This window comes from Salarias fasciatus, chromosome 23 (genome assembly GCF_902148845.1).
Source record: "Salarias fasciatus chromosome 23, fSalaFa1.1, whole genome shotgun sequence".
Classification (NCBI taxonomy): Eukaryota; Metazoa; Chordata; class Actinopteri; order Blenniiformes; family Blenniidae; genus Salarias; species Salarias fasciatus.
In genome coordinates this window covers 14,198,643-14,223,590 of record NC_043766.1, presented here as the reverse complement: position 1 = coordinate 14,223,590, position 24,948 = coordinate 14,198,643, and the positions used below count along the sequence as shown (strand labels likewise).

General features: G+C 39.9%; 1 protein-coding gene across 2 annotated transcripts; it reads right to left on the bottom strand.

Moving 5' to 3' along the window:
• Positions 1–232: 232 nt before the first annotated feature.
• On the bottom strand, positions 233–24,673 carry fam163ab (family with sequence similarity 163 member Ab). 2 transcript variants are annotated; one of them, XM_030083997.1, is made up of 5 exons: positions 24,505–24,673; positions 2,709–2,799; positions 2,581–2,602; positions 2,125–2,239; positions 233–689 (listed from the first exon to the last, which is right to left on the bottom strand). In XM_030083997.1, exons 4-5 carry the CDS (start codon positions 2,215–2,217, stop codon positions 291–293), a joined length of 492 nt encoding a protein of 163 aa, XP_029939857.1. In that variant the 5' UTR covers positions 2,218–2,239; positions 2,581–2,602; positions 2,709–2,799; positions 24,505–24,673; the 3' UTR covers positions 233–290. The 2 variants fall into 2 exon arrangements, with proteins under 2 accessions (XP_029939857.1, XP_029939858.1); XM_030083998.1 differs by lacking the exon at positions 2,709–2,799.
• Positions 24,674–24,948: the final 275 nt, after the last annotated feature.

The following is a 24,948-nucleotide window of genomic DNA, read 5'->3' as shown; positions in this document are numbered from 1 at the left end:
CTGTCCTCGGCTAATTCTTAAATATCTGAACCCTAAATAAATGTGAAAGTGTAACGTCCATCATCAGGGAGCCTCTTAACTAGCAGATCCTTTAATGCAGCTGCAGTGTGAAAGCTGTTGTCCATGTATTAGTACAGTATGTGTGTGTGTGTGTGTGTGTGTGTGTGTGTGTGTGTGTGTGTGTGTGTGTGTGTGTGTGTGTGTGTGTGTGTGTGTGTGTGTGTGAAAGTGCGAGAATGAAGGGATGAGTGCTTGTGAGTGGATGAGCATGAAGGAGTGCCTCAGGGTGGTCACACCTCGGTGCTGATGGCTCGGGTGTTGGTGTAGAACTCAGGGGGTCGGCTTCGATGAGCATCCCTCAGCAGGGAACCGCGGACTGCAGGCAGCGGCATTGCCAGCGCCTGGTTGTCATAGTGTGTTGGCATGTAGGTGATACGCTCGCCACCATTGCGCATCTCATCAGTGGTTCGGATGTAGAAGGGTGAGTCGTAGGGTGAGCAGCTGGGGCAATAGCTGCGCCGCCCCCTGGTGGCTTTGCCGGGGTTGGAGGACTTGGGCGGCTCCGGCGGGGACAGGGACAATGGGGTGATGATCGATCCGTCCAAGCCAGACACACTGCAGGCATTGCAGGCAAAGTGTTGCTGAGAGATAGAGCCGCTGTCAGACCCATTCTTTTTACAGCAGTAGTACTACAGAGGGAGAGAGAAGAAAAGGTTATCAATACTCAAAAGAAAGTCAACACAAATGTCTGATAGATAGAGGAAGACACGCAGTTGATTCACAGTTATATTGTATACCCTTGTTGTCAATCACCTGCTGTGTTCAGCTCTTTGGATCAGCGAGAGGTGTGGTTGTCTTTAATTTTTTTTTTAAGTGACGCACCGGTTGGATGTCTGAATGCTCACCAGATAATATAATCCCTCTTCCACTGAAGTTATCCTTATGTGTGTGTGTGTGTGTGTGTGTGTGTGTGTGTGTGTGTGTGTGTGTGTGTGTGTGTGTGTGTGTAAGTACACACACATATAATTGGTACTATATAAATAAAGCTGAACTGGACTGAACTGAACTGAGCTACATGCGTGACACAATATTATCTTATTAATTTATCTTATCTTATAATTATCTTAAAAAGATTATTATTTTATATTTAAACAATTCTATGAAGAAATGCAGATCATGCATGAAACATGGAAATGAAAGTAATATGTAGTAGAAGAACAAGAAGATTTGTTATGTTTTTTTAAACTTGCACTAGCATTAACAAACAAATGTATATTATTTTATTTTGTTATGCACACATGAAGAAAAGGCTCAGTCGGAAAAGATTATATGGTTATTTATATGTTAGTTTAAAGAAAGGCTTGAATCAAATATTTTAGTGCACAAAAAAAAGATTGACTAAAAAGACTAACTATTTTTCAGGTTTGCATTATCACAATGTCATTAAACAAAGTTTTTGAGAAAATAATTTGTACGTTTTTTGTATTGATTGAAAACTGAAAAGGTTCTCTATTGATATAACAGCGGCGACAGAGGCCCATCTAAGTTTGAAACCCTTGGCTTTGAGGCTTTTCTTTTTGTATCTCAGGTGTTCTCTCTGTGTTTGATTTGGTTCAATTTGCTCCCACAGTCTAATAACTACAGTATCAAGTCATTGTAAATAGACTGCAGGTGTGCCTCTGTTTCTCTGTGTCCATCCTGTGATTGATGTCGCCTTTACATTTCCAAAGTTAAAGCATCCCCCTGCCCCTCAAAAAAACATGCAAATTCAAACTTGCAGATGACAGGATCCACTGTGGCTTAAAAAAACAGAACAGAGAGTTTCTTGATACAAGCAAAATACGTCACCTGTGGACTATATACATAAATGCAACAATATGCCACTATAGATTAAAAAGGACATTTCCAAAAAACTGAATCAACAGATGAATTGGTGACCTGTTCAGGATGTACCAGCCTTTTGAAGCTAGAATCAGATCTAATTCCCTATAAAAGTAAATTCCATGACGTTGATATGTGTATTTATATTTTCTAAAGACTTATACTGTAACGCCTCTTGACCAAAATAACATGGCATGTACACCTACAGCATATTATATTGTACATTTACCAGTAAGGACCCACCTGGAGTCTACAGTAACAGAGCACAGCTATGATACACAGAAGTATCACTGTGGCCAGTATTCCTCCGGTTATGACAACAGTTCCAGCTGTCATCCGACCAGTTCTCCATCAAACTCTGACACAGAAACAGAGGACACATCACACCATCAGCAGGATCGCCTCAACAGATCCATTGAATATATCACAGAATTTATTGGCACAATAGAATAAGAAGGTCATGAGCATTTTGTGTTCTATCAGTGCGCAGAAAATGGACACTCTTTTTCTACAGAAAATATACTACCTACACTCCAGGAGTGCTGAGTTTCCTTTTGTTACACTGTAAAGTTTGATCAGCTCAGGTTTGCAGTGGTAATACTAGTGTGTCCTAATATGAAGAAACATGATGCATTAAATATTTCATATTATATGCAGCTGAAATCTTTAAGTGAGGGATTAATGTTGCTGTGTACTCACGTTCAGCAAAGTTGCTTAACACCTGAAAAGAAGAACATAACAGTTACACAATAGATAGACAGATAGACAGATAGATAGATAGATAGATAGATAGATAGATAGATAGATAGATAGATAGATAGACTTACATCAGAAGAGTGTCTGAAGGTTGTATGAGTGACACAAAATCCAAATCACAGTTCAAAGGTGAGACGATACACCATTAAACAGCCAACATCTCTGCATCAGGGAAGAACAGGAAAAAGAAAAACAAAGGAAGAAAGGATAAAGAACAGACATGAGTTCAGCGGAAGTCACACTGTGGTCTGCACAGAGGTCAGTTTTGTATTCATATTTATTAAGGGATTGGGGACACACATAGGTATTCTGGTTCTCCTTAGGAACATCTCTATTTAGTGATTTGACTTCTTTAAACTATCAGAATGAAAGAATGTGTGTCCCTCTGTTTGCCAGTGATGTACTGGTGTTCTGTCTACTGTATAAACCTGAACTTTACATTGTAAATTAGAATTGCCCTCAGGATGATCAAGTTCAGAGGGAGTAACTACAATTGTAGTCCACAAGGTGGCGCTAAAAGAAAAGAAATGTCTCTGTGACTACAGCTTAATTCAGCAGCCATTCAGGAATGACATGAACAGGCAAAACCAATCAGGATAGTTTAAATGAAGGAATGAATGAAAGCTAAGGAAAAACAACTGATGTAAATAACACTGTAAATTTATATTGTGGACCCCATGCAAACTCTATGCAAATGGTTGGATTCAGAGAGGCCTTTTAACTCTTGTGTATAGATTTCTTCTCTTTTATATATACATATTGTTTTTATTCATGTTTGCACAGCCAGGTAGAGCTAGAGCTGTTATGCATTTTTTGTGACTGAGGAAATGAATAATATCCTGTCCTATTCTACTCTAACTCAAAAAATAAACGCATCACCTGTAAAAAATGGTTCAAATGCAATAATAAAACATCTATAAAAGCTGCGAATGTATGTTATATATCTGCCAAGTCTGCATATAAAAGTGTGAAAACTGTGCAGACCTTCTGTGAGACAGAACCAGTCAGTATCCAGTCACTTCTTCTTTTTCATGATAAAAATAGACAGTCTATATTGAATCCTCACATACCTTTTTTTATTTACAGCTAAGCAGAAATGAGGACAACAAAACAGAGAAAAATTGATTACAAATTGTAGCTATTAACATTTACTTCTCTCATCAAAATGTCCAAATCCCAATCCGCATGCACACATATGGGCATGTCTCTGACATCCAGACTCAAACACACCCAGGCTCACATGCAGCACATCAGGACAGCAGCAGTAAAAGTGATTTATTGATGATGGGGCGCACTTGGTCGAAGGGTTTTAGTCTGCAGGCCGAGGCATGACCAGGTGAAGTGAAATCTATTCCTACTGATAAAAACAAGTCAAACAGTGATTGGATTGGAAGTAGGGCAATCCTCTCGTATCAGGAAAGGAAGGCAAGGGATAATGAAAAAAACAAGAAGGGAGAAAGGAAGGAATGAATGAAGCAGCAGCATGGTTGCTGTAGAGGGAGGTGGCTATACACTCAGGATGTAGAGATAAATTCTGCATGCCACTAACAACTTACTTCTGGTTGAGATTTGAATAGACTGATGCATGTTCTCAGGTTCTCGTGTTTTCCATGATGAGCAGAATTTGTCATAAATGTGTGATTGTGTGTCAGTGCTTCATGCCTCATGGACAAATCCACCTTCACTATGTGATATAGACCTACTGACCCACTCACTAACACAACTAAAGTAACACATACATGGCTACCCACAAATGAAGCATTCATTCAATGCTATTGACTTTGTATCAGGACTATGTTGGATTTAGGTTGAGTTTCGAGCAGAAATGAGGACCAGCTATAATAATTAGGCAAAAAATAAATAAATAAATCAATGAAAAAAAAAAAACAGTTCAGTCACCTCAGGAGATTGTAACTGTTTAAAGTCATAAATTGACCAATGAATGCATGCCTTTGAAGAATGACTCTAAATCACTTGATGTGTTTCTTTGTTGTAATTGGTGATGGATTGCTGAGGTGTGCAGGGTGTTTGAGCTTGGATCAGGTCTGGCTCCTACATTACCCTAAGTCAGAGCGAGCTGGGAATGTACGGATAAATGAAACTGCCCTGCTGCGTAAAAATAATATTTAGTTTCTAACCTGTTATTTGAAAAAATAAGATAAAAAAAATCTAACATTATAAAAGACAATTAGATGGTTTAAAACAAGTATGCACCACACATTCTTGTTGTTGCAGGTCTGTGTGTGCTGATATGTGCCAGTGTTATATCAAATTAGATTTCCTTATTAACCATGCAGTGTGCTGTCATACTCTCCACTGCAGTGAAGAAAACAATACGCTGATATTCCCACAGGCCGCAATCTGAACCGCCACACTGGCACCGGGCTCATAAAGCATGTTTCTGCCAGAAAGAACAGTGGCCCTCAATTATTCGTGGACGCCAAACGGGATGGCAGCTGACGGATTCCTGTTAACATCATTCATCATAACTCCCTCCAGTGTGCTCAATCTCAGTCTCAGCACACAAAACTATTTTTCATAATTAATGCCAGTACAGTGACTTGTACTGTAAGGAAGAAATAGAAATTGAATTATTGTGGTCTCCACCTCATCCCATTCACAGACGCAGAGATGTAAAATATCACAGATTAGATCTGCTGTTTACATGTTTCTCAACAAGCAGTTTAAGACAAATATCTGTTTCGACTTAAAAAGTGTATATTAAAGTGTATATGACCAATTAGATACACACACACACAAACACACACACACACACACACACATTTGTGACTCAGTCACTCATATCATTGCTCATAAAGATGCTGCAGATGTTTTTTATTTCATCTTCAAAAAGTCCATGTACATCTATTTCAGACAGTGGTACCTTTGACACAAAACACTAATCAACATGCAACTGAATAAATGAAAGAATCTGTCATTCCAGAAGGTGTTGTCAGAAGCTGGGAAGCTTCCAAATAAGAGCTTCATGCTCTCCAACTTCAGGGGTCACTTTGTTTACTTAATGATATTTAAGAAATTGTCAAAACACAATACTTTGCTAATAAAAAAAAAAAAAAAAAAATCTAAAAAGAAAATTCTCAAGTTCTGTTTTGACACAATCAGGGGTCTTCCAGACATTCCTAATGCTCCAGTATGCACAAAGTCTGAGTGCAATCAACTTTCGCACTTTTGTAAACGAATCTGTATTTCTCCATCTATTCCTCAACATCATGTCGGTAATTTGCATACATCCAATAGTTTATTCTGTTTTGCTCCTGTTGCCCTACACAACATCACTTTTTTTTCATGTTGTATGAAACTGACTTCAGATACACGTGATGTCGTCATGTTCTGTGCTCCTGCAGCCAAGCTGGAGAACTATGGCCTTGTCTTGTTTTTTCTGCACTGGAGGATAACTAAAGACTCAGCATCTCAGACTAAGTTTCTGATTTGTTTGTTCAAAGACTTTATTTTTTCATTGAAACATTATTTGAACTTTGCATCCCTGCCTTGGTTTGCTTTCTGCACCTGAGCCTCCAACCCACTCCGTGACAGATGTCCTCCCTAGTCCTCTTTTTCAACAGTGCCTTTGACTCTATTGGGCCCCAATATAGAGGGAATAATTGATATCTCCGCAAACAATGGATCAGTCCTCAGCCCATTTGGATCCATCATTTCTTAACAGCTACAGAAAAATATTGAAATGATCTTTTATGTCAAAGATAGCAGAAAACACAGTAGCCAACAATTTAACTATTTCTTGGAGAAAATCACTGATGGATACTTTCCAGTATGGTTTTTCACAAATTGCACTTCACAGAAACTGCTATACTTAAAAGTTTGAATTGACCTTTTTATGTCGGCAGATTGTGGTTGCATCAACCTGGTCCTGCAAAGGTTTGTTCCTATTAGAAAGGAACAATTTCTCCACTTTTGCCTATATGTTGCTCATGTAAAATTGTTGGGTTTTTCCTCTGCAAAAGTGCCTTGAGATGGTTGTGTTGTATTTGGCACAATATAAAAAAAAACTGAAGTGAGATATTTTTATGTTTGTCTAAACTAAACATTGTCCTCGAAAACAAACTTGCCCCGTGGAGTACCCCAGGGATCAGTTCTGGGTCCAATTCTCATCTTGATGGACGTGTTCCCACAAGGCTAAATTATTAGATATTACAATGCTATTTGTAGTCTTCTCAAGGCTGACAACATCCAAAAATGTTGCTCTTTCAAAAATTAAAAAAATCTATAAATTGGCTAGCTCCAGATAAGGAGAACATTGAACTCATCCCAGATATTTAATCCAATCAAAAGCTGTAATCCATTACAATACATGTTGAATGATGAAGTTTGCTGCAGTTTACAGCACTGCTGAGGCAAAGTACATGAACCAGGACGCTGACTCAGGTCTTTGCGGATTCATAGATTGAGGAGAAACTTCTAACTTGTCTCAACATGTTTTCTGAGCTCTGATGGCACATGACTGCTATCAGAAATACACTGAATGCACCAGATTTTGTGGCTCAGAGTCTGGAGAGTCACCTTGTTGCAAACTGTAGACGGACCACACTCACATACTCACACTCACTACACATTGAATAGTAGATAGGCTTTGGAAAAGTCATTATTTTTCCAGACGTTTTGGAATGTGGCATTTAAGCTTGAGAGTTGTGACAGAAAATTAATTTGTGTATTACATGGCAACAGTCAAAAATCCCACTATGGCACTTCTTAATTAATTGAGCGTGTTGGGTTTACATATAGAAAGTATATGAGGCTCTATGAAATGCCACTGTGGTGATTCTGAAATCATATATCTCTGTGAATGACACATTACATGGCACTTGACATTTTGATGCAATTGAGTTAAAAACTAATACAATAAACACCATTTGCAAAATCACTTTTTCGGCATACTGTTGTCAGATATGGAATTGGTATTTCACCCTTTACTGCTTCAGTTCCATGTAAATGCCAAAGGAATCAACAAGTACAGATGGCACCTGTGCAAATGCATAGACTATTTAGATTGTTAATGTTGGATTTCTCTTAATTTTTTTATCAGTCACTTTTTAAGAATTTTTTTCTGCAACTAACAAAGACTGTCGTCTGTGTCTGATATGAAAGAGTTATCTTAATATACATTGCATTGTATTGTAAAAAGGAATATATTTCTGATGCTCTGTTTAAACTGAACCTTTCGAAAGACTGTACCAGCCACAGGTGCTCAGTCTTCTTCACAGAATGCTTTAGTAGGCTCACACTCTGTCCAGCTCACTACCTCACCCTAACTGGGCGGCTGAGCCACTGCACATAAGCACAGGCAGTGAAATGGGAGCAAAACAGTTTTAAACTGAGCCATGAAATCATGGCTAAAAGGATTTTGGCAAATTCATCCAGCCTGAAGTCAGTAGGTCTTCATATATATATATAGGGACGAAACTGTCAAATCTGTTACATGCATTGTTATTCACAGTGTACAACATTCACTTTTATTTCCATTCACCTATCCATCTCCTACCGCTAATCTGGGGCAGGGTTGCGGGTGCATCAGTCTGTTAGTGTCTCAGACACTCACTCCAGTTCTTCCATGAGGATCCTGAGGTGTTTCCAGGCCATCCGAAAATCATAGTCTTTCCAGCATGTCCTAGGTCATGTCCTGTTGGGACATGCACAGAATAGTTCCCCAGGGAGACATCTTGAAGGAAAACTGATGCCCGAGCCACCTCAGATCACTCCTCTCAATGCGGAGGAGTAGCAGCTCTACTCTGAGCTCCTCCCTGGTGACTGAACGTCTCACCATATCTCTTAAGGAGCGCTCAGCCACCCTTAGTCACTTGTTTCCAGGATCTTGTTGTTTCAGTCAATACTAAAGAGTTCATGACCATAGTTGAGGGTAGGAACATAGATTGATTGGTACATTGAGAGCTTCACCTTTCGGCTCAGTTACTTCTTCACCACGACAGACTGATACAACAACCACATCACTACAGGTGCTGCAGTGATCTCCCTGTCAATCTCACACTCCATCCTTCCCCCAATAATGCACAAAACAACAAGACGCTTGAACTCCTCCACTTGGTTTAAGGACCCCCAACCAACCCAGAGAGGGCAGACCACCTTCTTCCAGTCATGGACCATGGCCTCGAATTTGGAGGTGCTGACCTTCATCCTTATCGCTTCACACTTGCTGCAAACACTCCAGTGCATGCTGTAGGTCTAGGTTTGATGGAAGCAACAGGACAACGTCCTGTATGAAAAAGGAGAGATAAACTCCTGTGGTCCCTGAACCGGACCCCCTCCAGCCCCTGGCTGCACCTATGAACTCTGTGTATACAAATTTTGAAGAGAACTGGTGTCAAGGGAAGCGCTGCCAGAATCCAACATTCACTGTGAACAGGTCTGACTGGCTGCCGACAATGTGGACTTGACTTCTGCAGACAGGGAGCCACCCCCCCCCCCCCCCCCCCCCCACACACAAAATACCACAAAGGACATTGTGGAACACCTTCTCCAAATACACAAAACTCATGTGGAACTTCAAAAAACCCTTGAGCACCCAATGGAGAGAGCAGAGCTGGTCCAATGTGTTCCAAGATCAGAATGTAAACCGTATTGTTCCTCCTGGATCTAAGGTTCGACTATTGTTTGAATCCTCCTCTCTAGTACCCTAGAACAGACTTTCCTGGGAAGGCTGAGCAGTGTGATCCCCCTATAGTTGGAGCATACCCTCTGATCCCTCTTTATAAAAAAGGGCACCAGCAACCCAGTCTGCAGGCCAGATGTACTGTGACTGACTGCCACGAGATGTTGCACAGCTAAGACAGTCCCTGCACATCCAGAGACTTCAGGCAGTCCGGGGAAACATCAACCAGCAGTGCTTTGCTACCAAGGAGCTTACCAACCACCTCAGAGATTTCAGCTTGGATGATGGATGAGTCACCCTCTGAGACATCAAACTCTGTTTCTTCCACAGAAGACACGGCTGAGGAATTGAGGAGAGTCTTTAAGTATTTCTATCACCATCCAATAACAAATCTAGTGAAGGTGAGCAGCTCCCCACCTCCACTGTAAACAATGTTGGTGGAGACTCTCTTTTCCTTCCTGAGGCTCTGAATGGTTTTGCCAGATTTTCTTCGCGGCTGACCGATAGTCATCCTCTATTGCCTCCGCAAATTCCTCCCAGACCAAAGTTTTTACCTCCACAACCACTCAAGCTGCAATCTACCTGGCCTGCCAGTACCCATAATCTGCTTCTGAAGTCCCACAATCCAACAAAACTCAATAGGACTCCTTCAGCTTGACAGCATCCCTTGCTTGCACTGTCCACTAACTGGTTAAACTGTCACACATTTTAAAATCCTCTAAAATTCCAAAACTGTTAGATATTCCAAAACTGTCAAATATTCCAAAATTCTCAAATGTTCTGAAACTCTCACATAAAATGTTTTATTTGGAACAATCATACACTGCATAGTAAATGTTTTAATGTGCAAGATCCTTCTCGGTATTGAACAAAAACCCACTATGTAAAATTAATACACCATACATAACAATGAATTATCTCAATTTGCAAAATAGCACTAAATGATTTCAGTGTGAGTGCAAATGTAATAAACAGTAAAAATAGGAATGCAGCATATGCAGGACATATTACCACATAGAGGTAACATAGTTATTTGAGTGGTGTTTTGATTAATGCAGCAATGTATTGTCCAGTTCTCAGCTATTGTAACAGTGTGTGAGTATCTGTGGATGAGAGAGGAGTGGAGAAATAACTTAACAGGCTTACTGCCTGAGGGTACAGGCTGTGGGCCAGTCTGATGGTTTGAGCTTGTATAAACCTGTATCTTTTACCTGAGGGCAGCAGGTGGAACAGGTGATGTGCCGACTGGTATAGATCTCTCTCTCTCTCTCTCTCTCTCTCTCTCTCTCTCTCTCTCTCTCTCTCTCTCTCTCTCTCTCTCTCTCTATCTATCTATCTATCTATCTATCTATCTATTTCAAGTAAAGCATTTTTGTTACCATGTTGCTCATTTTTTTCTTTTCAAATGGTCTTGTACGCAGAAGTACGGCATGTCAATATACAAAGCTTTACACCTGTAATTACTGATCTGTAATTTTATGGTGTTTTAATCAGCCTCCTTAATTATCCTGTTGGCACAACATCGAGGTCTCTCCTGCCTTGTTACCTTTAGTCCTGTAAGAAATTTTATATGTTGGGTAAAAATCCCTCTTGTGGAAAAAAAATGCTGCATTCCCAGATTGTGTTTTTGGCAAATCAAAGTAATGAGAGTATCTCACAAGCTTGCTGGCTCTCTGATGAAGTGTTCCCTCTGGATTCTCAGCCATCAGTCCTCACAAGCACATGAAGGACCTTGACTGCCCGGGAGGATTTTTACAAGATTGATTTTTTGGCAGATCTTAAATTGCCTGGACAGTGAGTCACTAAGTGCCATTCTCTGCTCCTCTGAACACTCTACAAACACCATTCGTACTTGTCACATAAAGGACATACGTTTGAGCAGTGGAAAGTGTCTCACGTACTGAAAATGCTGTCATCGGATACTTGTCTTCTTCGTCATTGGTGAAATCAGTATTTTCGTTATCATGTGAGACAAGTGAGAGTCTAACAATACTGCCTTTCTAATGTTAACCCAATCCTCTATATTGCAGTTTATCTGAACAGAAATTCTTCACCTGGAGCAAAGCATTTGTCCCAACTAATAGAAGACTGAGTCTTAGGAGTGTACACACTGCAATCATATATACTTTCAAAGGCACTAAACTTGTATAAAGTTCTTGTAGTTCAGAATGCTTCAAGTGTCTTCACAGCAACAGCAACTTTGACCCGAATCCAATCCATACAAGTAATAAAGCATACAAAATGTCAGCATATTTTCTAGAGAACGGCTGCTTCAACATTTGAAATCTTCAGCTTCGACAGTGCAGTTGTAAGCAGAGTGAAAACAAGTCACACATCCAAATAGGATTCATGGTCACAGTTGAAATGTAATTTGTCTAATCCTGTTATCTGGCGTTCCAAAAGCTTTTCTCTATCTGCTTCCTCTCAGTATTGACCATGCTGTGGCCCGCCGTAGGCATCTCTGTACATCTGTACTTGTGTTTGTTTGCATGTGGGAGAGGGAGAGGGCACGTTCAGAAATGGGGATACATCTTTTTCAGAAACATTATTTTCCTTAAAGATGGTGTAATAAATAACATGTAGAAACAAAAAGGCAATGTTTCGCTAAAGTTTCAGAATGAGCAACTCCAAATGAAATTGAAAGGCTTGGATTAAGGCTTCCTGATTTTGTGAAGTTCAACCAAAGATTGTTAATGGTTTATTTGTGTTTGATGCTGAGAGCAGCTATTGTAGATTTGGTAAGATTTTGAATGAAATGTGCACGTAATATTGAACAAATGATGTCCAATGACACCAACAATGTTAAAAGCTCATAAAAGTCAATTTAGAGCTCCTTTAAAACTGACAGCAGCATGAACCATAAACATCCAGGGAGACCAAATACAACAACTAAAAAGTTGAACAGCCTGTCAGCCTGCATCGAAGCACTGAAGACTTTCTACAGACTCAGGCTCAAAAAAAGATGTTACCTGAGCTGACGACATTTCATGTAAGTCTACTGACCAATTTAAAATTTACATTACTGCATTTGGAGGATGCAGTACAATCATATTAGTGATCATTGAAAGAAAGAGATTTACGAGATGATGACAACAAATAGCAGTAGCAGCAAAGCAGATGATCTACAACATGCAAGCAGCAGCAGGCAGCTCTTAAAAAGGGAGGATAATATTTATACAAGGTACTAATTCACAGCAGGTACTGCAGACACAGAGTAATGTTACCCCGTAGTCCAAATTTCATGTTTCTGTCAGGAAGAGTTATTTTAGAATTAATAAGGTGCTCCTACTACACTAAATGGTAAAATGGTAAATAGTATAAATTTACCATTTCTATTACTGTAAAGATGAATTTAGTACAATTGCAACTGTTAAAAAAAAAAGCATAATTATGTAATGACTAGAACAATCTAATAACTTAAAGTTCAGTATCATCACTGAGAAATAAAACAGTTACATTATGCTTTTTTAATTCTTTTGATATGATGGAAAAAAATGGATACATGAGTGTAAAGCAAACTGAACTAAGAGACAAAGTTTTTTTTTATTACTTTGAGCAAGTATTGATAGGTGGAGCTGCTGGAGTACGATTACAACTTACACAAAGTAAAAAAAAAATAATTAAACAACAAAAATAAAGAAAAAATGACACATTCATTCATATATATATAAAAAAAAACATCTTTTACAGGTGAAAACCCCATAGTGGTTTTCACCGTGTCCGGACTACAAGTCACAGTGTCTCAGATTAATTAGGTTCATGTATATGAATAATCTATGTGACCAGGGTAAATTATTTTAAGTACCAAGAGACTTGCAGGAGTTCAACCAACTGTTATACCATCTTCCTCCTCCTGCAGTTATGGTCCAGTGGTCAGAGATTGATGACCCTAAACATTTTAGTTCAATTACTTGATTTTGCTGGAGGTCATTTGGGGCAAAGAGCGCAATGAATGTAAAGAACCACTTTCGAGAATGATGCACTTGGCCCTATGAAGGCACATGATCAATACAGACGGTAAAACAGCTTCGTCCCCACGACGATGAGAAGAGATAGGGCAACAAAGAGCTGGAGCACAGCTTAGACCATTTTCTCAGTCCAATCTGGACCATGTTCTGATGCTGTAGACGCTGCTGGCAGATTTATAACTGGTGTACATTATGCTGTTTTGCAGCTCTCCAGGCCACTGTACTCTGGCCTGCCAGCTCCTGATTCAGCTTTCTGCGCTCACAGTGACTCAAGAGGAGATGAGTACCGTTGCTCACAAGGAGAACCTGAAATTTACAACACGGAGTCCATTTGTAATTTTTATATACCCATCAAATTCATATTCTTCCCTCTTCTTAAAAGACTATAACTGGATGTTGAGGCCAGTGGGATGAGTATTGACCCGTTACAGTTTACCATTACCCTAATCACAGCTGCTACTAGGTCTGCTGTTGTTGTGACACATGCATTCACAGAAAGGAAAAAAAACAAGTTGTCTATGAAAAATGGGCAGGTCATGTAATGGTTTGCATTTCTGCTTCAGGTTCAATACAACATCAGGCTAGTTTACGTGCAAATGTTTTGTAGCATGGGTAATTCAGTACAAATGCATATTTATCATGTACACATGTAATGTTAAAGAAGTTATGCCAGGACGTATAGGTTTTCATCATTCTTGATACTTTTCTTCATGTTTTTGTACTTCATTCAAGGTACATTTGTAAGACAAAATATAAAAAAAAACCCTACATTATGCTTTATAGATAAATGGCCATAATAAGCATAACTTCTTTGGCAACAACAAATCTTTTGGCTAAAAAAATATAGATGAGAATATAAACACACGTAAGTTGTTCACCTGTAAGCTGATCTAATTACAGTTATATCAGTAAGAGGAATTTGCTATTTCTGTCCTTGAATCCTGGCCTCACCTTTTATACAGAGTTAGGTACAGCCTCAAAAGTATAGAGATCTGAGGGAAAAACAGTGTGACAATGGAACTGAGTGAATGCATCACTATGAAACTAATTGCCTTCATTATGTCAAATCTGCTGGTGTGATAAAAAACACATGTCACAGAAAATATCGCCAAAAGGGAGGCTCTGTGACTTGTTCAGTAGTTGAGGTTGTACTCAGAGAAAAACACACTGATCTGAAACAGACGTCAGTCACAGAATTACAGTATCTTCACAGTCCACTCAGCAGCAATGTAATTCCACACCACAGACACGTTACTTTAGCACTTTCGCTACTTCTTGTAAACAGCTAAACCTTCTTGGGATCTTTATGAAACAATACAATGCATGCATAGTCAGATTATTATAGTTTAGGTTTATTTCAGCAGATATGCTTTCTCATCCATTCATTTAATGTTGTATCTTTTGAAATATTTTGTAGGAAATAAATGTTAAATGCCCGCTTGCATGCATGCACACACACAGACACCGTGGAAAAAATATTTTTTCATTAATTCAGGTTTTATGTCCACTTTATCTAGACTGGGATTAACTGGGAGCCTGAGCCTTTGAGGCCAGTACAGGACACATCCTCAATCGGTTCAGCTAACACATATTACTAGTGGCTGTCAAAGTAAAACCAGTGTCACTACAGGGAGAACAGGAAAACTCTACAAAGAAAGATCCACACTTAGTGTCAAACCCAGAGCTTCTTTCTTTGACAAAATAAAGCTTGCCTCTGTTGCACCAGCCCACTCTGAGGGTTGAGGAATGGTGTCTTTTTTGTCTTAATCACTTCATCAAAACCCAAAAAAACTTTCTGAAAAGGGTGCGAATTCACTAAACAACATACAATGAAACCTTCAATCACAAACACACATTTGAAGATTCATGACATTCTGAAATAGTAAAGTCCTGCATCAGAGCTTGGGGAAACAACACTACGCACAGAGCTACAGGCCCGCTCGCTGGAAGGCTTGAATTGATTTTCTATAATTTATGTCCAGTTCAGACAGATTCACAGCAAAGAACTTAAACAGGAAAAGGGCCTGACATTAAACATGCAGGCTGCTTTGCGTCCCCCATCTTTACGAGGTTTACAGGGATTTCATTATAGCTGCTCAGCTCCTCCCCTGCTGTCCTACGATATGCCAGCTTTTCTTCACACTTGGCGGCAGCGCAGCGACCAGTTTAGGACAGCGGGCAGCCAAAGAAGCTGTAATTACTGTACCTCCATTCTGCTGGTCAGCACGGCAGTCTCATAAAAGGAAATGAAACGGTCCAGCTTCCATCTTTGAGGGAGTAATGTACCACGAATATTTCATTAGCATACATTCACATGAACATTTTATCTGTGACAGTTAATAAAGTGGGAGAGCAAAGCCATTGATGATAGGGCCAACAGAAGTAGGGCTTGACTGCTGAGGTAGCTTTCTCTGAAGTGAAAGAGTAGAAATTGGTGCTCAGTGAGTGCCTTGTTGTGTGGTTACTAAAGATAAAAAGGCCTCACCCATATTAGAATTAAATATTGAGAAGTTCCATATAAAATGAAAAATAGTTATTGCTCCAGTCCCACTCATCTGAAACCAGAACTGCTTTGACCTGCAGAGATCTGTGGATCATTTAACTCCTGGGAAAGAAGCAGTACCTTCATGGATTTTTTTTTAAACTGCCTATATTACAATTTATTCATTGAGCATTTCAGAACAAAAGCAATCTGAATCTACCCTGTGCCCTCGACGTTCTGCAACCATGAATTCTCATGATTATTCCTAGTAGCATGCATCATCTTCCTCCAAAGTGGGCTAAACTCTTGGGGGTGTCAAGCTCTCTCTAATAATAATAATAATAATAATAATAATAATAATAATAATAATAATAATGATAATAATAATAATAATAATAATAATAATAATAATAATAATAATTGTGCTGTTTGTCCTCTTTGTTAATATGACTCAGTCTTAAGTCAATGTAACCTGACACGCTAGATGGACAGTTTCATATGTCCGCCACGGAAATATTTCACAAGTCCATCTGGGTAGCCGCTCTTCCGATTTGATTTCAGAGGCGGGACCTTCAAAACAATCATTAGCTGGCGATTGGATGAAGCAAAGAAGAAGACGATTGGACGACCGTTTTGATTGAAACGCGACACACTCACCACAGACCAATCCACATCAAGCCACGGTGTGACGTAGCTTATGTGCGCTGCTGCTGAGAAGCAGTAGACATCGTTCCCTGACAAAAAACCTTGAAGTGATGTTCTGTGCTCCTCTTTCAAAGAAGAAATTGAGTCGCTTTCTTATAAAACTGCAGATATTGCCGTGTCCACAGAGATCGCTTCACATGCCGCCATTGTTTTCGAACTTTCAGGCGCTTCCTGTTGTCGTCACGTCTTCTGGTCACTTCCGCTCTTCCCGCAGCTCCCACCTCTTTCCCCTGATTGGGCCGGTACAATTTTAACCGAGTGAAATCATTGTTCAACGGAGCGCTACAAGATGGGATCTGCAGGATTTCAGGAACTGAATCAGGCAGGCCCATCTGCTACGCAAGGTTAAAGTCAATGTGGAATTTTTCTTAAAGGTGTTTGAAGCTTCAACAAGGCAATCAATCAACCCTGAAAATATTCCTTCATTAGCAATACAACATTGTGTTGAAGACTTGCCCAAATTTCAGTTCCAATCAATCCTCACAGAATAATAATCAGCCCAGCAATTCTCGATTTCAGTGAGCTTAAAATGTGGCTGTGGATGCAGCTGAATGTATGACCTTCGGCTTACAGGATGGTAACCGGATCTTTTTTGCCATCCTGCCAGCAGTCCCACACAGAAGAGCAAATGTGTCCAGGACAAACAACCTCTCACATCTCCTCTTATCTCTCTGCATTAGTTGGACTGTTACTCTCAGGTGATTGTTTTCACATTTGTGAAAATTGGCAGTTATTTAATTTAACTCACTGCCTTAGCTCAGTGTTTTTGACCATTAAGTACATTAATCATCTTTAAAATCCAGGAGCTAATGTAAGAAATCAGAGAGACATTTGAAAAAAGAAAAAGTACAGTTAGTACCAGCCATAAAATATATTTTGATTAAGACATTGAATTGTTCAGTAAGGTATTATATTGACCTTTGAAATATCCAGCAGTTATGATCATTGTTTAGACTAAAAAAACATAGATTTTGCTCAGGTTTAGTTTTAAATCTCCAGCATAATATAAGCAAAAGCAAAGATGAAAGAGAAACCTGATCTTGCAAATCTGCTGACATTTCATCTTTAAATTCTCATTATTTCCTGATGTTCAGCAAAGGCACTGATCAGCTGAAGGCAATATTCAGATTAAAAGGCTCAGATTATGCAAAGTAAGGGGTTTTAGGACCAGATAAATTCTAATCTTCCTCCTGCTAGAGCATGTGGAAGCCTGTGAAATTTAAATGATAATTCAAAAGCATAAAAGCACCTTTATATTTACTTTGAGTAGAACATGCTCAGTTTGTTGTTCCCTCAAACATGCAGCAATGTAGTGCTGCATGTCTACAGTATTATTTTCTATTTAAAAACTCACATTGTACTTTTTCACATATTTTCATCCAGCAAATTTAATCTGAGAACAGTTTCATAAAGAAGAAAATGTGCCGGGAAATTGTTGTAATCAGTAACAATTCAATGAGAGATGTGCAAAAATTGTACAAGAAGAAGACTGAAGGAAACAGACATGATTATATAAGGTTCTAAAAATGTATAACTTCCAGTGGAAAGCTTGTATGATAGGAGAAATAAGGCTATGTCAACACTGGGCAACAATGAGCCAAATTTCTCTTAAATTATTTCTCCCATGGACACCATAATGCCTGTGTACTGTGACCTCTGACCTATAACCTCTTCATTTTTTCCTGTGAGTGAGTGAATCAAAATACTGCTGACCACAACTTCAGATGCTGAATCTGAGCTTGAAGCGGAACTTGCATAAGAGAACCAGTTCTACAAGTCCGAGAGCGATGAATAAAACAAAGCTAGAGATCTGGTGGGTTGGAACAACAAAAGCCTGAAATGAAAAAGGAGCAGAAAAAAAGTATTTCCTCAGCTGCGATGAGGTATATCAAAATATCTTAATAGATTATAGGGACAAAAACATGCATCTCTACAGTGGTCAGTGTATGCTTGTATCATTGCACTGACAGTAAACCATAATGATTCGACACATCACACACACTACAGTATAGTAAAGTGCTGATAGCTGCTTCTGAATATAACATGAGCAACCAGGTAATAATACGCTATTGAAATATCATTCTTCTCTTCGATGAAGCTTTTGCATTCTTGTTGAGCTGCTGTGTCACTTCCCCCTCCTCACTGAACCCACTGCTTATCATAGTGATGGAAAAACTTGTACTCGTAGCAGTTGTTTCATTAAAATCCTGTCTTCTGGAGAAGTGCTTCATCAATTATGAACCAGCACAGTCTTCCAGATATCGTAATGAAAAATGTCCAACTTGATCCACACAAACATGACATAACATTATTCATTATTTACAGTCCCAAATAAACATGAATTTTATTGGAGCTATCTGCCACTTTTTTTTCAGGATTTCATAAATACGTTTCTTTTAAGAACAGTTGACATTAACATTTTTAACATCTTCCTCCAGCTTACTGATGTAACCTTCGTTGAACTTAGTGAGTCATTAAACCGATTCACATGATGCTGGCAGTCCAGCCTATCAGCACCATAATAAAAGCATGTGCAGATCAATAAAACAATCCTCACTGGAAAAGACAAAAGCAATGCAAAAGTTTCATTTTGAGGTGTACAGCTGCACACCTCAAAGATATCTCAATTTTTAAAGAAATAACTACTAAATGTAATTTTGTTTTTAATAAGCTGGCCAACAGTGGCGTCACATTAATATCTGTTCCTTGTTACTCATCACGATTTAGAGCACTGCTAGTATGAATGCTGAAGCGCTCGTCACAGCATTGCATGTGACTGTGAATTCAAACACATCACCCTGACTTAGCTCTCCAAAGAGCTAAGTCTATGTGTGTATTTTGCATTCGTGTTTTAAACTGTCAATGTGTGTCATTGTAAGAATACAGAGGATTGCACTTGTCAGCGTTCACATCCCAAACTAAGTATCTAACTTTGTAGTCGTGTGTAAATGTCTAACAGCATTGTGTCATTTTTAAAGAGGGGCTCAGTGTGTGCATATTTTTCTCAGTCTGATTATGTCTCTGAGTCTGCGAGTGTGTATGTCTGCATGCGTGTTTGTGTGTGTATATATGTGTTTGCATTTTTTGATGAGTCACCACAGACACAGCAGCCAGCAGCAGTAGAGCCACGTTAGCAGATAACAGAGTTTCTCTTCCAGAGGCCTGCAGCTTTGCCAGCAACCCTTCCTCTCGCTGCCCTCATCTTCACCCAGCATTGATTACACTCTGGAAACTCTTCATATCCACCATGCCACAACATGCGTGTGGTGAGTGTGACAAACTAATCATCTGAACGAAATGATTCCCTATGATTCTGAGCCTTTCCTGAATATTTAAGAAAAGGCTCAACCAGGGGTGCAAAGCAACACATTCTTTATCTGTAACGATTGCGACTGCTGTCACATGACCCTTTTTAAGTAGTGATGTGCTTGTTACTGTTACAAGTACTTGTAATTACAGTGTACCATGAGGACAGAAAATTACACACTGTGAAAGCCACAGGGAAACGTTTAGACAGCAACATTTCATGGTTTCTGAAAAGAGCAATGCTTAAAACGCTGTTCTCTGCAGATGTAAACATGTAAACCCCTTTCAGTTGTCTTCAACTCAAATTTGCCTCAGTATCTGGTGTATGCAACAAGTATCTACTCTGATCCAGAACGATGTGTATTAAATAATGTGCATCCTGCTAGAGAAGCACAGTGCAATTCACCGATGTAGGCTGGGTAAGCAGATATGTGCCATTATTATGGTTGTTGCTACACTGTATCATAGCACACATGTGAAGGGCAGTTCAGAAAAGTTCTATTTCTCCTCTTCACAGGGAGCATTTTAAAAACATTGCAATCTGGAAGCTTTTCAAAATATGTAATTTTCAAAGACTCATAGCACCTCGCATGCAAATGAACTGACATGTGGTTTCACTTTAACAAGTTCTCATGTAACTTAAAAATGTGACTTTATGTGAACTCAACCATTGTGATATTTTTAATAGATCACACAAAGCTTACAGATCGCCACGATTTTTGAACCGCACCATCAGTGATCATTGATCAGAAAGCAGCTGAAAAGTCTGTCAGCTGAGCTCTAGTTTCATTATAGACAACAGTTGAGTTCGGTGTGAAATGGCCAAAAATTTAAGTAAATATAATGGTCTAAAATCGATGTGACAATTGAACAATAAATAATACATGGGGAATAACTTTATATCACTTGAACAATTCAGCATTAAGGCCTGCAGTGTGTGCAGTTTTGGTGTTGCTCCTATATTTATGCCACATGTATCCAAGTATCTTTTGTTCCAATTCTTTCCAAGTCTTGTGTCACATTTCTGGTTGAGATTTGATCGAGCAAATTTCTGTTCTTTGACAACATACTCTGAGCAAACTCTGTTTTGTACAATTACGAGTAGTGGACGTTGGCTCTCCCAAGCTACGTCATGCTACATTCCTAAGACTGTATTGCAATGCAAAGTGACATGAGCTCCCATTTGTGCTTTATCAACTATCTAACTGTAAAGTGAATAAAGTGAATACAAAAAGAATAATTGTTATATGAATTAAGGCTGTATCATATATCAATGAACTGTCACATCAGCATGCACAACATAGCTATGTATTGCAAAAAAGAAAAAAAGACTGAACAGGCAGTCTGCATTCATGTGCTCTTCTCCCGATCACTTGAAGCATAACTTCTCCAGATGCCCACCAGATGCGAATGCCTGCGGTCACAAAGTCGAAGCGATTATTGGGGGTCTTTAAACAGCGTGGACTCTTCTCTACATACACTTGCATAATGACAGTTTGCTGGAGGAATCTTGAAGAACTAATCAAATAACTTCTGTAGATGTTGAATGGCTCAAACATGGGCCTTCACTCTTCACACAATTCACACAAATTGATCATAGTCAAGAATATCCACTTTTCCAACAACAATATAAAGAACAGATCACAAAAATGACTGGCTTGGTGTCGCTGTTTGTTTTGGTTTCCACGTGTAACATAAGGAAATATGATCTTTACATTAACATATACTATTATGAAACCAAAACCAGTAGTATAAGCAGACAATTTTATATTATTGATGCAAACCAGCGGCACAGATCCAGTGAAGCAGAACAACAGGAGAGAAGACGTGCTCACAGGAGTGGATAAAAGGCCCAGATCTTTTCTTTATCGTCAGCAAACGGTGCGTCTGTGAGCTACTTCAGCCCCGAGGCACTGTGTTGATTGATTCCCCTCGACAATAACAAAAATTATTTATATGTTTGGATAATTCAATGCTGCACTGCATGCCACAGCATTATTGTGTTTTGGTGCTCTAGTCTTACATGAGAAAAGCTTTCTTTAAATCGTTATTTGCATCTGAGGAAGAAGTCAGGCAATCAGGACAGGCCCTGGTCTGACAGAAGCCGGTGTTAGACTTCAGTGTCCTGTCCTGTTAACGCTGCACTGCAGCGTGGACACAGCTTGTCTCACCGTTAATGTGTGACCACAGTAAAGTTGGCTCGCATCTCTACGGCAAGAAAAACCAATTCGGTGGTCACAAAAACCTTGAGGGCTGATGAATAATTCACATATCATGACTGAAACACAGAAGCACTTTCCCCTTCCTCGGGTAGTTTCAGACTCTCCCCAAGCAGCAGCATAAACCCTGACCCAACAACACACACTTACACCACTCTGGCAACTTAAAAACACTCTTCCGTGCATGTTGTCCTAGAAAAATACACTGAGTGGCGTGTCAGTCAGAAGAAGCCAGTCAGGACTTTACAACCAAAGGCTGACTGAGTACAGTTGAATTTTCCATCAGAAAGCAAGAGAGACAAAATCTCTCCCTATGGGTTTTCCTGTGGCTTTACTTTGATTAAAATGGCTCATTTAAATTCCTCACACTGCAGAGCGGCTTGAAACTGTCATGATGTCGGGACTGCATTTTGGCAGGAGCAGCTTTTTTTAATTACAGTGACCATTATGTTGCTCACAAAGCCTCCTAACCTTCATACGCTCATCTGGTGTGAGCATGATGCAAGTCATGCTTGACAGCAAAACATTCAACTGGTTGAAGCTTGACGGGATGTTGTCACTTTGGCAGGGCTGCCTTGCCCTTGAAAGAGATGTTTAAAGGCTGCTTACACACACATCTGTGAGAAACAGCCTACACCTGGGGCAGGCACTACAATATCATACTATCGTAGCCAACGCAACACTTCAGTCTGTGGGGCTTTAAAGCCAGAAAGTCTGTCTGTCCAACAGGTGCTGAAAAAATATGATTTTATGAGCTTGAACAGGTTAAACTCTTGTTAGCAACTGCATGTGACGCTGAAACTTGAAAGTCACACAAACGTATGTGATGTAACCCCGAACAGTGATTAGCTTAGGGAATAAGACAGGGCTAACACAGCAGCCGAGTCAAACTGAGGCTGATTAAATATTTAACTTCTGAGCCTGAGAGGCAGTTACAGAACAATTTGGGCCTGACAATGCAAACGTTGCTTACAGTCGGATGTAATTTCCCACAGCGTTTTGAACTGTTGGCACAGCGAACACTGCATACCGCGTGCGTATGAAATACATTTTGTCTGCTGCTCCTGTGTTCACTGTAACAGCGCTGACTGCAGACTCCTCTGGGAAATCAGCCCACTTCCTGTTGTGTCACAGTCACTGGAGGTAAAGGAATTAAGAAGTACGTGCATGCGTATGTACGTGCGTGCGCGCGCATGCATGCGTGCATGTGTGCCAACATGAGGATATGGAGAAGCTGCCTCATAGTAATTTAGTCAAGCTGTATTTTCCTGCTTTCCACTGCGAGAAATGGGTCACAGGAACAAGGCACCTGCTGCTGAGTGTGTGGATGTGGAAGATCGCCGCTCTGCACATACTGCACTCCTTCAACCAGCAACTAACATGTAAGGAAAGGTTTGTTTGGGCGCTTATGATGAACAAACTTTAAGAGAGTTGCTCATTATACAAAGGGCAAAGCCACCAACTATCCTGTCTCAGAGTACTGGAGAAATGTCTCTTTCTGGCCGGAGTTTACTGTTCATAAAAATTCACATCTGCAGACTTCACAAGCAAAAACATTTTGTTATGAAGCATTTCATTAGAAGACACAGGCTATCACAATCAGGAGAGAGCACGCCATGTTATTTCTGATCATCTAAAGTGACTTTACAAGAAAATACCATTTTTGATTTTTACTCTAATTAGAAATATTACATTTTAAGAACTTGTTTAAGGCAGACGAGTAATAGTTGAAAATAAAATACTTGCAGCCCTCAACAGACCTTTGAAAACAATGGGAGATGAGATGAAATTGCAAAATAAACTTGAGAATAAAACAAATTATTTTAAAGCTAGACACATGTATTCGATGAAGCCAGTATTTTAGTTTAAGCCTCATACCTGCCAGTAAATATGTCAGTTCCCCAATAATCACATTTACACTACTCTCTCTTTTTGTATCATCCCCCCTGTGACTCATCTTCTCATCAGGCAATAAAACTGAATATTGTATAAGATATGAAGGTCTTTCAGCTATCAGGTCAGATCCAACCTTGACAGCTTGGCTTTTTTTTTTTTTTTTTTTGTGACTCAGATCATAGGCACTCAGGTCTTTTACTTTTAGAATTTCAATAGTAGACTTAATGCGAGTGTCTTCTTCTTCTTCCTTTAAATTAAACATGAAATGGATTTTTTCAGCATATCAAATAAGTACCAGTAGAAGATCACAGAAGCAACAAACTGGTAAAACCCCCTTAAGACTCCTCAGCTCCTGGCAATACTCTACTGTCACTTCCCCTCTCCTGGAGACCAAAGGAGCACTTCATGTTGGATTAGAAATTAAAAGAAAAAAGAAGATTGCTGCTGCCAAGAAATGCTTTTCTTTATGGGAATAGTGGATTTTACCACTGATAATAAATGAGAGGCCGCTTTTAAATTTAAGACATGAGTACAATCTCTGATGTTTCCATACAGAGTACTTTTCTGTGTTTTGTTTTCTTTTTTACGTTTTCCCCAGTTGTTAAAACAATCCTCATACTATGTGTCTCTTTTCATCCTTGCACATACCTGATCTAGTTACATGGTCCGATCCTTCATCCCCGGTTAATCTTGCAGAGTCTGGCCGTGAAAAGCCACCAGCATCCTTCTCGCAGCAGGAGGGCAGAGACGCGCAGTGCATGGGGCAACTTCTCCTCCACAGGACGAGCCCGAGTCCCGAGCGCGCGAACCGCCGCTGTGTGTGTGTGTGTGTGTGTGCGTGTGTGTGTGCGTGCGTGTGTGTGTGTGTGTGTGTGTGTGTGCAGCCGGCAGACTAGACACCAGACGAACGGACGTCGGGACAGCCGCAAGCAGAGGGCATCGATAAAAGGAGCATCGTGCGCGGTGCAGCAAGCAACCGCTGCAAACAGACACGCGCTCGGACCGGGACGACGCTCCGGCGCGAGCGCCCTCTGAACGCACAAGTCACCCGAAAAATCGCTTTCACCTTCACAAATCAGCAGGCGGGCTTCT